At 41.2% G+C, this 15,225-nt stretch overlaps 1 protein-coding gene across 1 annotated transcript in view; it reads right to left on the reverse strand.

Annotated features, from left to right (window-relative positions):
* PPP2R3B (protein phosphatase 2 regulatory subunit B''beta) overlaps positions 1-15,225 on the reverse strand; it is an 89,374-nt gene that overhangs the window by 62,946 nt on the left and 11,203 nt on the right. Inside the window, exons 3-4 of the mRNA XM_029578355.1 lie at positions 4,304-4,489; positions 487-590 (exon numbers count right to left, since the gene is read on the reverse strand). Coding sequence (XP_029434215.1) covers positions 487-590; positions 4,304-4,489 — 290 coding nt within the window. The remainder of the gene's footprint in view (positions 1-486; positions 591-4,303; positions 4,490-15,225) is intronic.

The raw sequence follows: 15,225 nt of genomic DNA on the forward strand, positions 1-15,225 counted from the left end.
TTGCAGTGCCTCAGTCTGCTTGTGTTTTAACTACTTTGAATGTCTGTATCAATTGTAAATTTGATCACTTCAATCATTCCTCTCTTTTCCAGACTGTTAATGAATAAGTTAAAGCATTGGCCCAGTACAAATCTCTGGGGCATTCCACAATTTACATTTCTCCATTGGGAAACCTGACCCATTTAAGGCTACTCTGTTTCCTATCTTTTAATCATTTACCATGACTCCTATCCCATGACGTTTTAATTTCTGAGGAGTCTCCACTGAGGAATTTTACCAAACGCCTTCTGCAAATTCAAATAAACTATATCAGTCAGCTCATCTTTACCCACATGCTTTTTTACACATTAAAAAAACTGTAGTAGGTTAGTAAGGTACAATCTCCCTTTGCTAAAACCATGCTACCTCTTTCTCTATTCAGACATGATTACCCATATGACCAGTAACTTTGTACTTAATACATTTCACCATTTCATCTCCACTTACTTTCTCCACATTGCAACAAATTTATGAACAGACACATAGCCTGTTCTGTCTCCACCAGCAGCATAAAATAAGGCAGCCTTCCAGTAAAATGGACAATCACAGGCCTAGAAGGCAATACAGAAGACAGATTAGTTGAAACATTTGAAAGGCAATCCATAATAACTCTATCCCTTAAAACTTGCAGGATCAGCACAACATTGAAATGAATTACTAATAGTATTTTCATGCCCAGCAGCCATTTATCTAATTTCATAAAAGATGAATTAAATTCCTTTTCTATTAATTCTCACAACAGATGAACAGTATTGTCAAAGCTTACCATGCAGGGTTGAGAGTGCTGGCGAGGCCTTGAGCTCTGTTGCTGATTTGGACAAGGAGGATAAAACCTTTCCTGAGAGAAAAAAAATGTTTCCTTGTTGAAGCACTCATGTACCTCCTGACAGTGGAGGGTGGACTGAACGTGGAAGTGGAGAGTCTGAAGTTTGGCCTAGTGGTTGCATCAGATCCACTGCTTCCTTGACCTTATCTTCAAAGAGGTTCTCACCTGTGCAAAGAAAGTCTTGTTGTGTACATCCTCCCGGAGGTCTGAAGCTCACAGCCAAGAATATGCATGCCCCAAATGGCCTCCCTCTCAATATCATTTTGAAAACTTCATAAGCAGAACAGGCCAGATGCACCCCCTTTCTTCTTTTTGCTTCACTGATCAAACAAATTCCTTCTTTTTCTCTCGAGGGCAAAATTCAGTGTTTCTGCCTTCTGCAGAGTAGAAAGTATATAATTCAACCACACAGAGCTAGGGAGAAGCTATGTGGGGGCTATGCATGGTGTTCTGGAATAGCTGCTTACCAAAAAAGTCCAAGGTCTTGAGATCATGGCCCAGGGAAAGCTGAGGAGTGGGTCTTTCGACTTTTTAGTCCTTTTCAGCACAGATTCAATCACCACAGATTGGGGTGGCATCTGGATCTTGTCGAGAGCTTCCTAGACACAATATGTCACATCTTACAAACAGGAATTAATGTTCGTGACATTTCCCAGATACGCATCCGTATTTCCTTAAGGAATTCATAGCTGACCCAAAGATTTCAAGGACTTTTAATCTTCGGAACCAGATAATCCTAGATGACATCTTAGCGCAAATGTTACTATTCAGACTCATGGTCTTGCCCCAGACATCTTACGCAATTGACATCTTCTGACTGTATGAGAGACACCTCTTGAAGCTGCTGGCCTGCTTTTGTGCCATGTGGGAAAAAATGAAGCAGCAAAATCAAAGGAAATGATCACCAAAAATTACACTGATATGGGTCATCGGCACTCAGCCTGTCAGTAGTTTTTTTTGCTGGACATTATTTCTGCTGCAAATCAAGGTGCTCTGTGTGACTTGCGAAATATTACGTCTCAAAGGAACAAGCTCATCTAATTTATTTTGAAAAGAATCATGCCAGTGTTGAATAACTGCTGTATTGTCATCTCCTACTAATGCTTCAATAAAAGGCAAGAAACTATTCTGCATAAGATCTGGAGGAAAGTAACAGAAACCAATCTCCCAGTTCACTGAAGTTGCTAATAGCAGTTCATACTGTCAATCAATCTCTACTTCAATGATTTCCTTGCCAGTCAGACTGTCTGGCGCTTGTGGCACTGCAGCAGAAGTGAGCACAGGCAGACTAGATGGGGCTAATGGCGCACATCTGTGGTACTCTGATAGCAGTAGGAACAGGGCTGAGAAGCTACAGTACTGCAGAAAACTCGCTCTTCTCTCCCTCAGCGATAGAAGAGGAGAGGTGATAAAGCTGAAACAAAGGGCTGAGAAAGGACACTACCTGGCTATACTGCAGGTCATGGGGTAGCCTGGTTGGTACCAGCAGGCAGTATTTTCTCAGAAACCAACAGAGTCAATGCCAGCTGGTTTTGGTAGCCAGATATTATCTAGCAACACCTAACTAGTTTAGGCAGTTGTGTAGGTTGTTACTAAACTTGGATGGAAAACATGGAGGAGAGAGGAGGTGGTGGGTGCTGGACTGAGGAAGGGATCTTGTATGGTACTAAGGTATGATAATAAGGCCTCTATTCAGTACACACCTTCTCTGATGTTGGTATTGCTTTGTCATAGTTACTGAGTTACCTTTCTACTTCTGATTTTTCCATCTCCCTAGTTCCATTACCCCTGTTTATTGTAACTTTTGCATTTTGCATCTTCTTCTAGGTTAAGGTTAATGTTATAACCCTTTTGTTCCTTGTAAACTGATATATGATATGATCTGTATCATGAATGTCGGTATAAAAAAGTATTACATAAATAAATGATCTTAACTATATTTCCTAAGGGAAATTAAGGTGCTCAAGTAGCCAGTTAGGCAAGCTACACAGGGAATCTAGGAGGCTGGATGTTTGGGAACAGCCGCATTTGGTTGGTAAGTACACTAAAAAACAAAGTTCTAGCAGGTAACAGGCAGTCACCAATATTTCCATTAAGCTATGTACCTGTGTAGTCGCTGTTCAGCTATGATTGTTTTCAAAATCATGGACTTCCATCTCTGATCTCATGCATCAAGTATTAAAAATGTTTACAGTGCTGTAACAGGGCAGCCATCAAAGAGATGGAGAACACTTGGGGTGACTGGCAGGCCCATTCCACCAAACATCAAAAACAGGAGGCGGCAGCCCATACACTACTGTAGCTGAGATAGGCAGTTAAGGAGAGGGAAGGGGAGAGATGAGGTGAAACAATCCACATGGTGGCAGTGAAAAAAAAAAAAAGACAGCTCCCATGAGTTGCTTGCTCCCAGATTGATATGAAACAGCACACCATAGTGAAGTGAAGCAAAAGTGCCCACCATGAGGTGCTGGGTGAAAAAACAGGCTACAATGAAGGAAACCCCCAACCCCATAGAAAAACAGTTTACCAAAAGGATAATGACACCTCTACCCCCTGCGTGAAATTATGTGCTTATCTCTGGTTCATACCCACACACTAAGAGGGAACACTAGTGCTCACATTGTAGCCTACCAGAGAAACCCAGCAAACGAGCCGACACAGTAAAAGTAGTGGGAGAGCGGGTGAGCGCCTGCTCTCCTGGGTGCGCAATTCAGGGGGGAAGAATATGCTAATGAGGGCCTGCGGTAAAAAGAGGCGCTAGGGACACTATTTTGTCCCTAGCGCCTTTTTGACAGGTGCGGCGGCTGTCAGCGAGTTTGACAGCCGACGCTCAATTTTGCCAGCATCGGTTCTCAAACCAAAACGGCATAATTGAGCGTCCGTCTTCCGACCCGCGGGCCGATTTTAATTTTTTTGTATTTTTGGGGCCTCCGACTTAATATTGCTATAATATAAGTCGGAGGGTGTACAGAAAAGCAGTTTTTTCTGCTTTTCTCTACACTTCCCCAGCACCAACAGAAATTAACGCCAGCCTTTGGGCAGGTGTTAATTTTTTAAAGTAAAATGTGTGGCTTCGCTGCACATTTTGCTTTCTGGATCGCGTGGGAATAACCAATAGGGCCATCAACATGCATTTGCATGTTGCGGGCGCTATTAGTTTCGGGGGGGGGGGGGGGGGTGGGGGGGGGGGTTTGGACATGTGTTTTCAACGCGCTATTACCCCTTACTGAATAAGGGGTAAAGCTAGCGCGTCGAAAACGGGCATCCAAATGCGAGCTAACAGTGCGCTCCACCACAGCGCACTGTACTGTATCGACCCGAAAGTTGGCTAGTCAGCCTTTTTACACAGCACATAAAATGTTACACAAATTATAACTTAATGTAAGCATTAAGACATCAGTGAAATTCAAATTATCATGACTGAAAGAAAAACCTCACCTTTGCCACTTTGCCCATATCTTCTAACTTTACTTTTTCACTTGGGAACTGAGAAAATATCTTCTCTACTTTTGAAATAATGGCATCTATATTAATGTTGACATTTGGACATCCTCTTGGAAAATAAAATTTGGGAATAGTTTGGCTAAGTGTTGGTTTTAATGGCTCTTCTTTCTTCTGCTGAACCTACAATGAACAAACACATTCAAGGGCTCAAGTTACTTAAACATACAATTAAATACTAACGAATGGGCATTAAATTAGAAGAGAAAAGCAATCAGCTGCTGCAGTGGGAATGATAAAATTACTAAAACCTTTAAGGATGGCAGGCTGAAAATTAGGAAGGCTAATTTCTGCTGGAGGGATTGCATTCTAAAAGATAGTTATAACCATGAGGAAACTGTTGCATCTGCAAGTGAACAAAGAAAAGAAACTTAATCAGGCCAGGAGGGCATCCCCCATATGTCTAGATAAGCAAGGACAAAGAACCAGAGTCCTCAACACTACAATGCAACTATCCACATATGCTGCTGCTATTCAGTCTGAAAAATGCTATAAAGCAGCAGCAGGAGGAAATAAAGTACCTGGACAGAAGACTGAAGCACCCCTGATCCCAAACTTTTGGCCAGTGAGAAATCAGCTGAAAGTGTGAGAAAAGGCCTTATTCTTAGGGAAGCTTAGCTGGGAATAGGAGATGTGCTTATATTGGCTGCTGTAAATAGTTGGGACTAACACATTGCCCAAAAGGATGTGTAGAAAAACACTTACAACTAATGTTTGGTGTTCTAAAAGTGTAATTGAACCAAAGTCCTGTATCTGTTGCCTCTCTTTCACACATGCTTTCACTGAAAGGTGAAATAATACTGAAAACATCATTTTAGTCTGCCTTACCACCCCTCTTCCCAAGAAGTCACAAGAAAGATGTTTGTTGCTGGTCCTTCCAGAAGGACCACCCAATACATGGAGGGATGGGGAGGGGAGAAGCAAAGACAATTACAAGTGGGACTGGGATGACCTGATAAAATGACCAGAAGATCTGGAAGAAGCTAGATAGAAGGCTTAACAAAATTAAAAAAGAAACTAGATGAAAACTGAAAGAAAAAAAAAACTCAGATGCAAAAGGAGACGAGAAAAAATGCCTGGCAAAGGAAATAGTGCCTGTGTGTAAATATTCACAGGAGTCCATTCCACAGAAGTTCTATGCACGTGAAACATTGAGGTGCTGCTTTCAATTTTATTGTACATTAAGGACAATTGTTCTCACTAACTATGTAGTAGTATTATTTTAACATAGTAACATGGAATAGACTTAGTTTTTGGGTACTTGCCAGGTTCTTATGGCCTGGATTAGCCACTGTTGGAAACAGGATGCTGGGCTTGATGGACCCTTGGTCCGACCCGGTATGGCATGTTCTTATGTTCTAACATAGTCCCTTCAGTCTGTCCAGCAAGCTTCTTATGGTAATTTCTGCCAGGCCGTTCAAGTTACCCCCAAGTTTCTCTTAAGAGTAGTCTGTGTAGTTACCCCCAAGCCTTATAAGGGTAGTCATACACACAATAAAAAATCAAGCAACTGTTAAACCCATAAAAAATTACTGCTGGCAACATTTTTACTGGGTGAGGAGCATTTTCAAAAATTCAGGCAAAGCTGCTTGACTAGCTTTGCTTTTGGACTTGGCCCTAGAAGCAGCCCTTTGCTTTTTCTTTAATGTCTGCATACCAGTACCCCAAACCATAAAAATTGGGGTCCATGTTGGTTGCTGTCTGAATCCAATTGCTCTCCTCCCCCCCCCCAGCCATCAAAGCAGCAAGTGATGTTGCAGTTGCATCAAAAGTATCTAGGCTTACTGGTTGAGGATACTTAGTAATCACTGTGCTTCTGCTAAGCACAGTAACTGTCACACCGAGTGGGTTACCTCCACGCACTCTTTGCTTCATTTCCATCCTCTAGCCTTTAGAGACCCCCCCCCCAGTTTTTATCTCTTGCCCCTTTGAATTCGCTTTTTATCTTCACCACCTCCTCCAGAAGGGCATTCCAGGCATCCACCACTCCCAGTGAAGAAATATTTCCTGACATTGGTTCTGAGTCATCCCTTAAGTTTCATTTTGTGATCCCTAGTTCTGTTTCGTTTCTAATTGGAAAAGGTTGAAAGTTCATGCACCATTAAAATCTTTCAGGTATCTGAAGATCTGTATCACATCTGCCCTGTACCTCATCTCTTCCAGGCTATACATATTTAGGTCCTTCAGTTTCTCCTTCTAAGTCATTTAATGGAGAGCCCACATCAATTTGGTTGCCCTTCTCTAGACCACCTCAATCCCGTCTCTATCCTTTTTGAGATACGGTCTCCAGAACTGAACACAGTATTCTAAGTGAGACCTCACCAAGGGCCTGTACAAGGGAATTATCACCTCATTTTTCCTATCTCTATGCAGCCCAGCATTCTTCTGGTTTTAGCTAGCTCCTGACAGCGTTTCGCCATCTTCAGATTGCCAAATCTTTAGGGTCACAAAAGGATATTGTGACCCTATATATGCTGACCTCCAACCTTCCTCATTTCTTTGGGATCTTAAAACCCTGTTTCAAATCAGCAATGAAGAATAAACTTGCTGTTTCAGTTCGGGAAGTTCCTTTTACAAGCGTATTTAGTTTTACTTGTCTTTATTTTCAGGGCTTAATTTGTAGACAGAAAGGAAGTGCAACTGTGGACAGGTGAGGTAGATAGGGCCAAGGCCAGATTTAACCTGTGCAAAGGGAAAGGACCAAGACCAGGTGTAATCCTCACCCCCCCCCCCCCCAAATCAAAGCCATGTGGCTGCCCTTGCCTCAAGGTGAACAGCTCCAATCATCTCTATTCTTCTCTGCTTCCTCGAAAGGCTAGGGGGGCCAGGAAACTGGCTCTGTCTGTTCCCTGGGGGGGGGGGGGGGTGTCAGGAGCCTGAACTCTGGTTCTGCTGGCTCTACTCTTTCTTGGGTCCCAGAAAAAAAGGTGGCAGAATGCTGTTCTGAGTTGTTCTACCAGAAATTAAGCCCTCGGTAATGGACACAAAGAGAGGTTGAATTAGCATCAAGTTTGAAAGTTGCGAGTATTAGAGCCATTTGTCAAGACCAGGGTTGAAGACTTGATAATTGGCAGTACTGCTCACAACTTTCAAACTTGATGCTAATTCAAACCTTGTTTATGTCTGCTTCAGTATCACCCCTTCCCCTTCTGTTCCCTGCATTACAGGAGGAGGGGGTAAGGGCTGGATTAGGGAGCAGAGTGGATGTTCTCTTCTCTGTGCTCCAGACTCACCCCCAATCCTTCTCTTCCCTGCAAGCTGCCAGGACGGGCTGGAGCAGAACACCCCTACTGATCTGCCTCTTAAACCTGAAAAGAAGAGCCAGAACTACATTCCACCTCGCTCCCCCACAAATTAAACCTGGTTGGTTTTAATGTTTTCATATGTACTGCACTTTATGTTTATTCTGTAAGCCGCTGCAGGCCTTGTATCAGCAGCATACAAATACCAAATAAATACATACATTAAAATTGTATTATCAATCTCTGCTTCACTGCAGCAGCAGAAGTAAATATACTTGCTATGTTTAGTTTGATTTATTTTTTGCTCAATATTCAAGAAGACCGTCAGCAGCAGCTATCGAATTGTTGATTAAGATTAGCATTTTTGGACTGCAGCAGCAGGTTTTAACATATTGCTAAATTTGTTTGGAGAGCAATAACTGTGGTAAACTGCAGAGTTTAAAAATGCACTTGTCCACTCATTTGTGGTGAGTGCATTTTCTCAGCTGGCTAGATATCCAGGGGAGCCAGATGTGGCACAAATCCGGATCCAGGAGTGTGGGGGGGGGGGGGGGGGAGGCAGAAGAAGCGTCTTCAGAGAGGTGGTGCCAGGAGGGGTGGAGGAGGGAGGGGGCATGAGGAGAGAGAACTGTACTGGCTGAAATGGAACGTGGAAGACAAGTGAGAGGGCTACACTGAAGTAAGGAGTGTGTTATCACCTGCTTCATGCCAAGGCACTCTGTGTGCACGTACTTCTGCAACCACCCCTTTCCTCTTGCCAAAAAAATTAAAAGGGCAGAAGATGGCAAGTACATTTTGTCCCTGAAGACTAAGTCCTGAAGGGTTTTTAGAATCTCTGGCAAACTGTTCCAGGAATATAGTAATCTAAGCCATTAACTCATAAAAATGCTTCCAAGAAGAATACTTAAAATGTTCTTTGATATAAAATCTATATTGTGTCACACTAAAAAGTTACTATACACATGACAGACTTGTGAAAACTAGTCAGCTAGCTGCAATACTACCCACAATATTTCTGTGGCCCACAAAAAAAAAAAAAAATAAATCTGAAAATAAGTACACATACAATAAATTCACAACAGCTTCCAATGAAAAATATCCAGTAAAACACAATCTTACGACATTTTCTCCAAGATATACAAATTATCAAAATGCAGAACAAATCCCATGTACAGTATCAGAAGTGTCCAAAAGAAAAGAAAAACCAACAGATAAAGAAAGGAAAAGTAACAAGCAAACCTGAATCTGCTGGAAAGCTAGAAGTCTCTTTTTGAATCGAGATGGCAGGAAAAAAAATTACAACCTCGCGCTAACAAAGCTAAATTCCTTTCTTAGATCCAGATCTTCTTGCCAATAAATCTCTTATTCTCATGCTTTCCAATTTCATAAGGTGCAGCCGTTTGAGTGCTAGGAAACAGCTGAGCTTGTCTATTATATCAGAAAGCTGTGCTTTTAGCTCTGTGCTCTTCTGAGTGCCGGCTCAACTTTAGCCAGTTGTTCTATATGTTGAACGGAACTTGGCTAAAATCAGGACAGATTTAAAAATCATTTTGGGGCCTTGCGCTTTCCAACACACATACCACATTTTAAAACAGGATGCTATGTAAAGAAACAAACCTGTTCAAAAACTAATCTGTGCATATAGCTTTACATTTTGAAACTGAAAATGAGCCCTGAAAGGATATATAAAGGTTCTGAGATGTACAAAGACCTTTGCTTTATTTATTACTGATTTTATGTACATCACAGAAGAAGAAGAAGAAATTAAACTGATAAAGAGTGGAGATTCTGTGCAGTGCAACTACATTTTTCTTATGCCTTCAACATGGCCTTTGGTGCATTAGGAAATACAAAGTACTATAAAAAAAGAAACAAAGAAGTATTGTAGTGCAAATACAGTTGTGTGCAAAAGTTCAGGCACTCCTAGTTAAATAAGTGAACATAAGGACATTTTTCTGCTGTTTCTCATGCAAAATTACCATCTGCTGATTTTAACAGACTGAAATAAATAAAAAAAAGGGAATCTGAATGTGCAAAGGGTTGGGCTGCCTTTCAGTCAGTACTCTGGAACACTTCTTGCTTTTGGAATTTTTCCCGCTCTTCCTTGCAGAGCTCTTCTAGCTCAGAATATTCTTAGGTCCCCTTGTATGCAATGAATGTTTAAGATCCCTCCACAGATTTTAAATAATACTCAAGTCTAGAGACTGTAAAACCTTCATCTTTCCTTCCTTAAGTATTCCATGGCTGATTTTGAGGTATGTGTCAGATCATTTCTTGCTGAAATATCCAATCTCTTTTCAGCTTCCATTCCTTCACAGACCATGTGACATGAGCTTCAAGGCTATGTTGATATTTAGTTCAATCCTTTCTTTCTTCCATTCACACAATCATCTCCTGTACCACTAGCTACCACACAACCCCAAAACATATAAATCCATTCCTATGCTTAATAGTTGGCAAGGTGTTCTTTTCTTCAAATGCTTCACCCTTTCTTTACCAAATGTATCTTGTGCTTATCAAGGTCTTGGTTTTGCATACAGAACAGGGATGTGCAAGTTTTTTTACACAGGGCTACACCAGGGGCCAAGGGTGTCCACCTCCCTAGAGTTCCAGTCAGGAAGAGGGGTAAGGGTGGAGGGGTTCTCCCTTGCAGAGAATCCCTTAGAACTCCAAGAAAAAAACAACAAAAGACACCACATCTTATACTCCCAGGCTACATCATTTGAAAAAAAAAAAAGAAAAAAGGCTTTTTGGTGTTTGTTATGCATGCCTCAGCAGAATTTTAGCAGTTTTTATGTAGCCTGCGAGAATAATAGAAAAAAATACTGAAGCCAGAACTCCCCCCAGCTAGACCCCCAGCACACTCTCCTCAGCCAGGATCATCTCTCCTACCTCCGATACTTCCTCCAGTCTGGGCATCAGATACCATAGGTTTCTGTCACATGGTGGTGGTTGATTCCCCATTCTGCCATGCAGCAACTGCTTTTCTACCTGTATGGTTGTCTCCTCCTTCACCAGTGTGATAACTAACTTTTTCCATCTGTGTACATGGTAGCAGCTACCTCCCCCTTCCTGGCAGAGATAGCAGGGAAACAAGAACACCTGTTTGCATCATCATTAAAAACGGCCCACAATGTTGGGCCTTTGCTGATGATGTGAGCTGGGACAAACACAGTTACAGGATGGCAGGCCAATCAAAAATGTATTCAAATCATGTTTAACATAAGTGGATCAAAGAGTCCTCCTGGGCCAATTTTGGCCAACCAGCTGTAGTTTCCTCACCCCTGCTTTAAACAATAACTTTTGTAGTGAGGTTGTAGAAAACGTTTCCTTCTGACATGTGTGTAAATAATGTTGCACTATGGACAACTACTCCACTGTCTGCTAAACTTTTCAGCAGGTCGTTTGCAGTGCGCTGTGGGGTTCTGTGTTGCAAAACTGACCAGTTTTCAGGCAGCTCTATCAGAGATTTTTCTGTCTTCCAGATTTTGCTTTGACTTCAACAGTTCCATGTACTTCCATTTCTTAATGCTTCTGATGGTTGAAATTGCAAGCTGGAAGTGTTTTGAGTGAATTACCTTAATTTTTAAAAGCTCAGACAGTAACTTTGAGGAGCCCATGGTTGCTGAAGTTAGAACAATAATCACAACCTGAGAGGTTAGAAAAAAGTCAGAGTACTCATTCAACAAAGGAAATGTCTTCACTGATTAACTGAAGGCTTATCGAGTCAATGAACTTTTTGGGCCTTAACTTTTTAAAAAAGGAGTAATGAATTAACTGGGTATTCTAACTTTTGCATACACAATATTCGCTATTATTTTTAATCTGTTAAAATCAGGAAATTACAAATTTCAGAAAGATGTCATGTTTAACTTTATACACGTAGAGGTTATTGTCAGCTTTATTCACTTACAGATTCATTGAAACAAATTTGACCAGAAGTACCTAAACTTTTGCACACAGACTACTTCTTTCTGCCCAATCCTCATCTCCAGGTTCTTTTTGCTTTTGAAATAAAAAAGGGAAGGAGAAATCTCAGGGAGTATGACTTGTTCCCATATCAGTCAGGAATTGTCTTTGTAGTTGCAGTCTCTCCTCCTCCTTTCACAAAGACAATATGGAGCAGAGAGAAGCATACCACCACCACTCTGAATCCTGCCCATAGCTAACAAATAATAGAGAGGCCACAAGCTGCCAGTTGGTCATCTCTGTCCAGTTATTAAACTAGTGCTATTGTGTGTGTACAGTGTGGGAAATATGCGCTTGCCAGCAAGCCATTTCATCAGGGTTTAAACACTAACTTCCCTTCTCCCTGACATTTGCCTGAATAAAAGCATCACTTGTACTTAAGCCTCTCTGCCTAGGAAAGGATACCTGACTTCATGTATTTCTCTGGCTTATAATTAATCCTGTTAGCCTGAAAGTAGGGCTGGGTGTTCCCTAGTCAGAGGCAGGACAAAGTCAGGAGGTATAGATTTCAGCAGCCAATGAAATGATCCGTGCACACCCCCCTGAGCCAAAGCCAATAGTGTAGGGACTCGTCTGTTGCTATGGGAAAGTAGCCAATCATGTAATGACACATCATCTGCCTTTGTATGAATGTACAATAAAAGGAAGAGCCTGCCTGCGATGAAAGCTGCCTCAAGTGTGCTCTATGCCTCCATACTCTACATACAGTAGTATTCGTTCCTTACTATACAAGTCACCATATGCAACACTTCACAAGTCAAGCTCAGTACAGTATTAACAGAATTAGTACTCAATACATGTGTAATATTATATATATATATTCAAATTCCGGTAGCATCTGGGGTACACTCAAGTTTATCAAACTAATCTAGTTCCAATACTGATTCAGTAAACATTCAGAATATCAATACTCCCATTATGGATGTATTGAAGCTGTATATAAACAAGTACATACAATGGAATTTTCAAAATGTATTAAGACACCAAAAGATTAGAAAAGGATAACTTGTTTTCAACATTAAAAAATAACACAGCCGATTCACTAAGCTTCCCCCACTCCCCACTTAGTGATTCAAACCCAAAGTTATTCACAGCCCAGCAAGAGTTCTGCCCATGGCTCAATAGCCACACTTGCTGGTTAGTTTAATGGTGTGCTTATGGCTAGTTCAGAAAGAAGTGAGTCTTACCTCAGCTCAAAGCCTTCATTCACTGGAAAAGCTTTGCCCATTAATAAAAACACATTACATTTGCATTGTGAGGCATCATGATGCGCACCTTGATGTATTTGAGACAGAATAATCATTTTACATCATGGAAGAGTCGTTCTTGTATATTTGTTCTTTGCTTACTGTGTAACAAACTCCCATATCAAGACTGAAGACCACCACCACACTTATCAGCAATTATAAATTTACAAGGTGATTCAATAACATAAATGGCCATAAAGCAACTTAACTCTACTCAAATATTATTAATGGTCCAATGTCCAGAAATATCTTCGCAGTCCTTGCTGTCTTTCAAGACACTTTAGCAGCCTTATACCACTAGTGTTTCAGCACCTCAACGTGCATGCCCCAGGAGCTCCAAAGCTAACTCATCGGAGGACCAAGCCAACATAGAGAACAGTAAGAAATTCATTTCAGCTTTACCCAGACAACACTATTTGAGAACTATCCCAACTTTTGACCTTTCATATTCCGATATTTAAGCAAAAATATGCATCCAAAAGAGAACCATATTTCATTCTCAGTCAAAGAACTGCTTCTGCAGTGGGTGGCTAGATGGGGGATTTAAAACATGGGGAAATCTCCTTGGATAGAGGTAGATGAAGAGTCATGGCACTTCAGCCTTGGCCTACTACCATAAATGACTATAAGCATGATTAAGGCAAATTCTGAATAGACATGAATTGCAATAAACAGAAGGAAGGTGCCAGGTCCACCCCCCAACAAAAATAAAAGAACGTTATGGATTCACTTTTCCCAATCTGAGCTCATGGCAAATTATGATCGGGTACAGCAGGTAGTTCCCTACTCACAAGGGCTTACAAATCACAAAATTATTTCAAGTTGTTAGATCACAAGCCAATTATGAGAAATTGCAAGGGGAACTTGAGAAATTGGAGAACTGGTCAGCTAAATGGCAAATGAAATTTAATGTAGACAAGTGCTTACATATAGGGATGAATAATCCAAAGTATAGGTACACAGTGGGTTTAATATTGGACATTATCACCCAAGAAAAGGATCTTGGAAACAATGTGAACAATACTTGGAAATCCTCTGCCCAGTGCACAGCAGTAGTAAAAACAAACAAATAGAATATTAAGGCATTTTGCGTGGATAAGTACGCTGAGTTAGTTATTCCTCTGCACTCAGGCAGGCCACTCCATACCAGTGGGTTATGCACTCCTACCAGCAGATGGAGACTGAGTAAAACTGACTCACTGGAGTCACTGACATATAGCTCTGCCCTGACATCAGCCTGCCAGTATACTCCGTCTCCAGCAGATGGTAGACATGATGCTCCCTTGTGGAGCTTGCTTGTCAAAAATAAATAAATAAATAAATAAATAAAAATAAGAGAGAGGGAGTGCTCAACAGTGAAGACTTGTGCCCCCCGCAGCTAGAGGCTTGATTGTAGTCTCAGCCAGGAACAGCTGAGCTCAAGTAAAAGAGTTAAGAGGGAATTTTAGGCTCCCTCTTTCTCCTTACTGGATCTCTTTTACCCTCAGCGTTTCTCTTTTCCCTCTCACTTCTCTGGGGACTTAGTGAAGAGTGGGATGGGCAGGGTCTGATTTAACTAGCTTCCTAATTTCCCCCCTCTCCTCAATCAGCTTTTCTCCATGTATACTGAACGCCTGTTTTACGTTATCACTTGCCACCGCCTCACACTACTTAAAATATTGATATATGACTTGTAATTACTTTTGCACTGTTATGTTTCTCCCGTTTTATGTCTTTGTATTAGTTCTTTGATAATTTACTTATCCCTCTATTCCCTTCCATTATGCATATTACGTTCACATCTCCCAGTTTGCTGCTCCTTGTTTTCTGTAACTGAGTTCTCTAATTTGTTCCCCCTTGTTCGATGTAAACCGGCATGATGTCCCTGACGAATGTCGGTAAAGAAAAGCCTTAAACAAACAAACAAATAAATAAATAAATCTAGGAGCCTGATTTACTAAGGCTTTTCTTCTGTTCTGTGTCTATGGGGAGTAAATGAGGTCCTAAGTTCATATCTGAGGAATTGAAGGGTGAAGTGATTTGCCCAAGGTGATGAGGGGGTATTCCTTGGCTTCCCCAATTCTCATCCCACTCCTTTAACCACTAGGCTACTCCTCCACTCCAGCTGTCTTGTAACCCAGCTTTGCATCCAAGTAAATAAACATTTAAATTGATTTTTTTTTATTTCATAACCTAACAATTCAGTGGCTATAATACTGAAAACTGTCCCAGTGTTTTGTACCGGTAAGTACTTCATTTCACATTTCTCCTTATTCAGTGTCCTGTGTGCTAACACTATCAAATTAAGCCAGTGGTCCTCATTCAAACAAAGAAGCCTTATCACACCTGACCTGAATTAAATCACTTTCCTAAAAAATGAGAACTCAAAAGAGCCACTTTCCAAACATAGCTGCAAAACCCA

This window comes from Rhinatrema bivittatum, chromosome 15, assembly GCF_901001135.1.
Source record: "Rhinatrema bivittatum chromosome 15, aRhiBiv1.1, whole genome shotgun sequence".
Classification (NCBI taxonomy): domain Eukaryota; kingdom Metazoa; phylum Chordata; class Amphibia; order Gymnophiona; family Rhinatrematidae; genus Rhinatrema; species Rhinatrema bivittatum.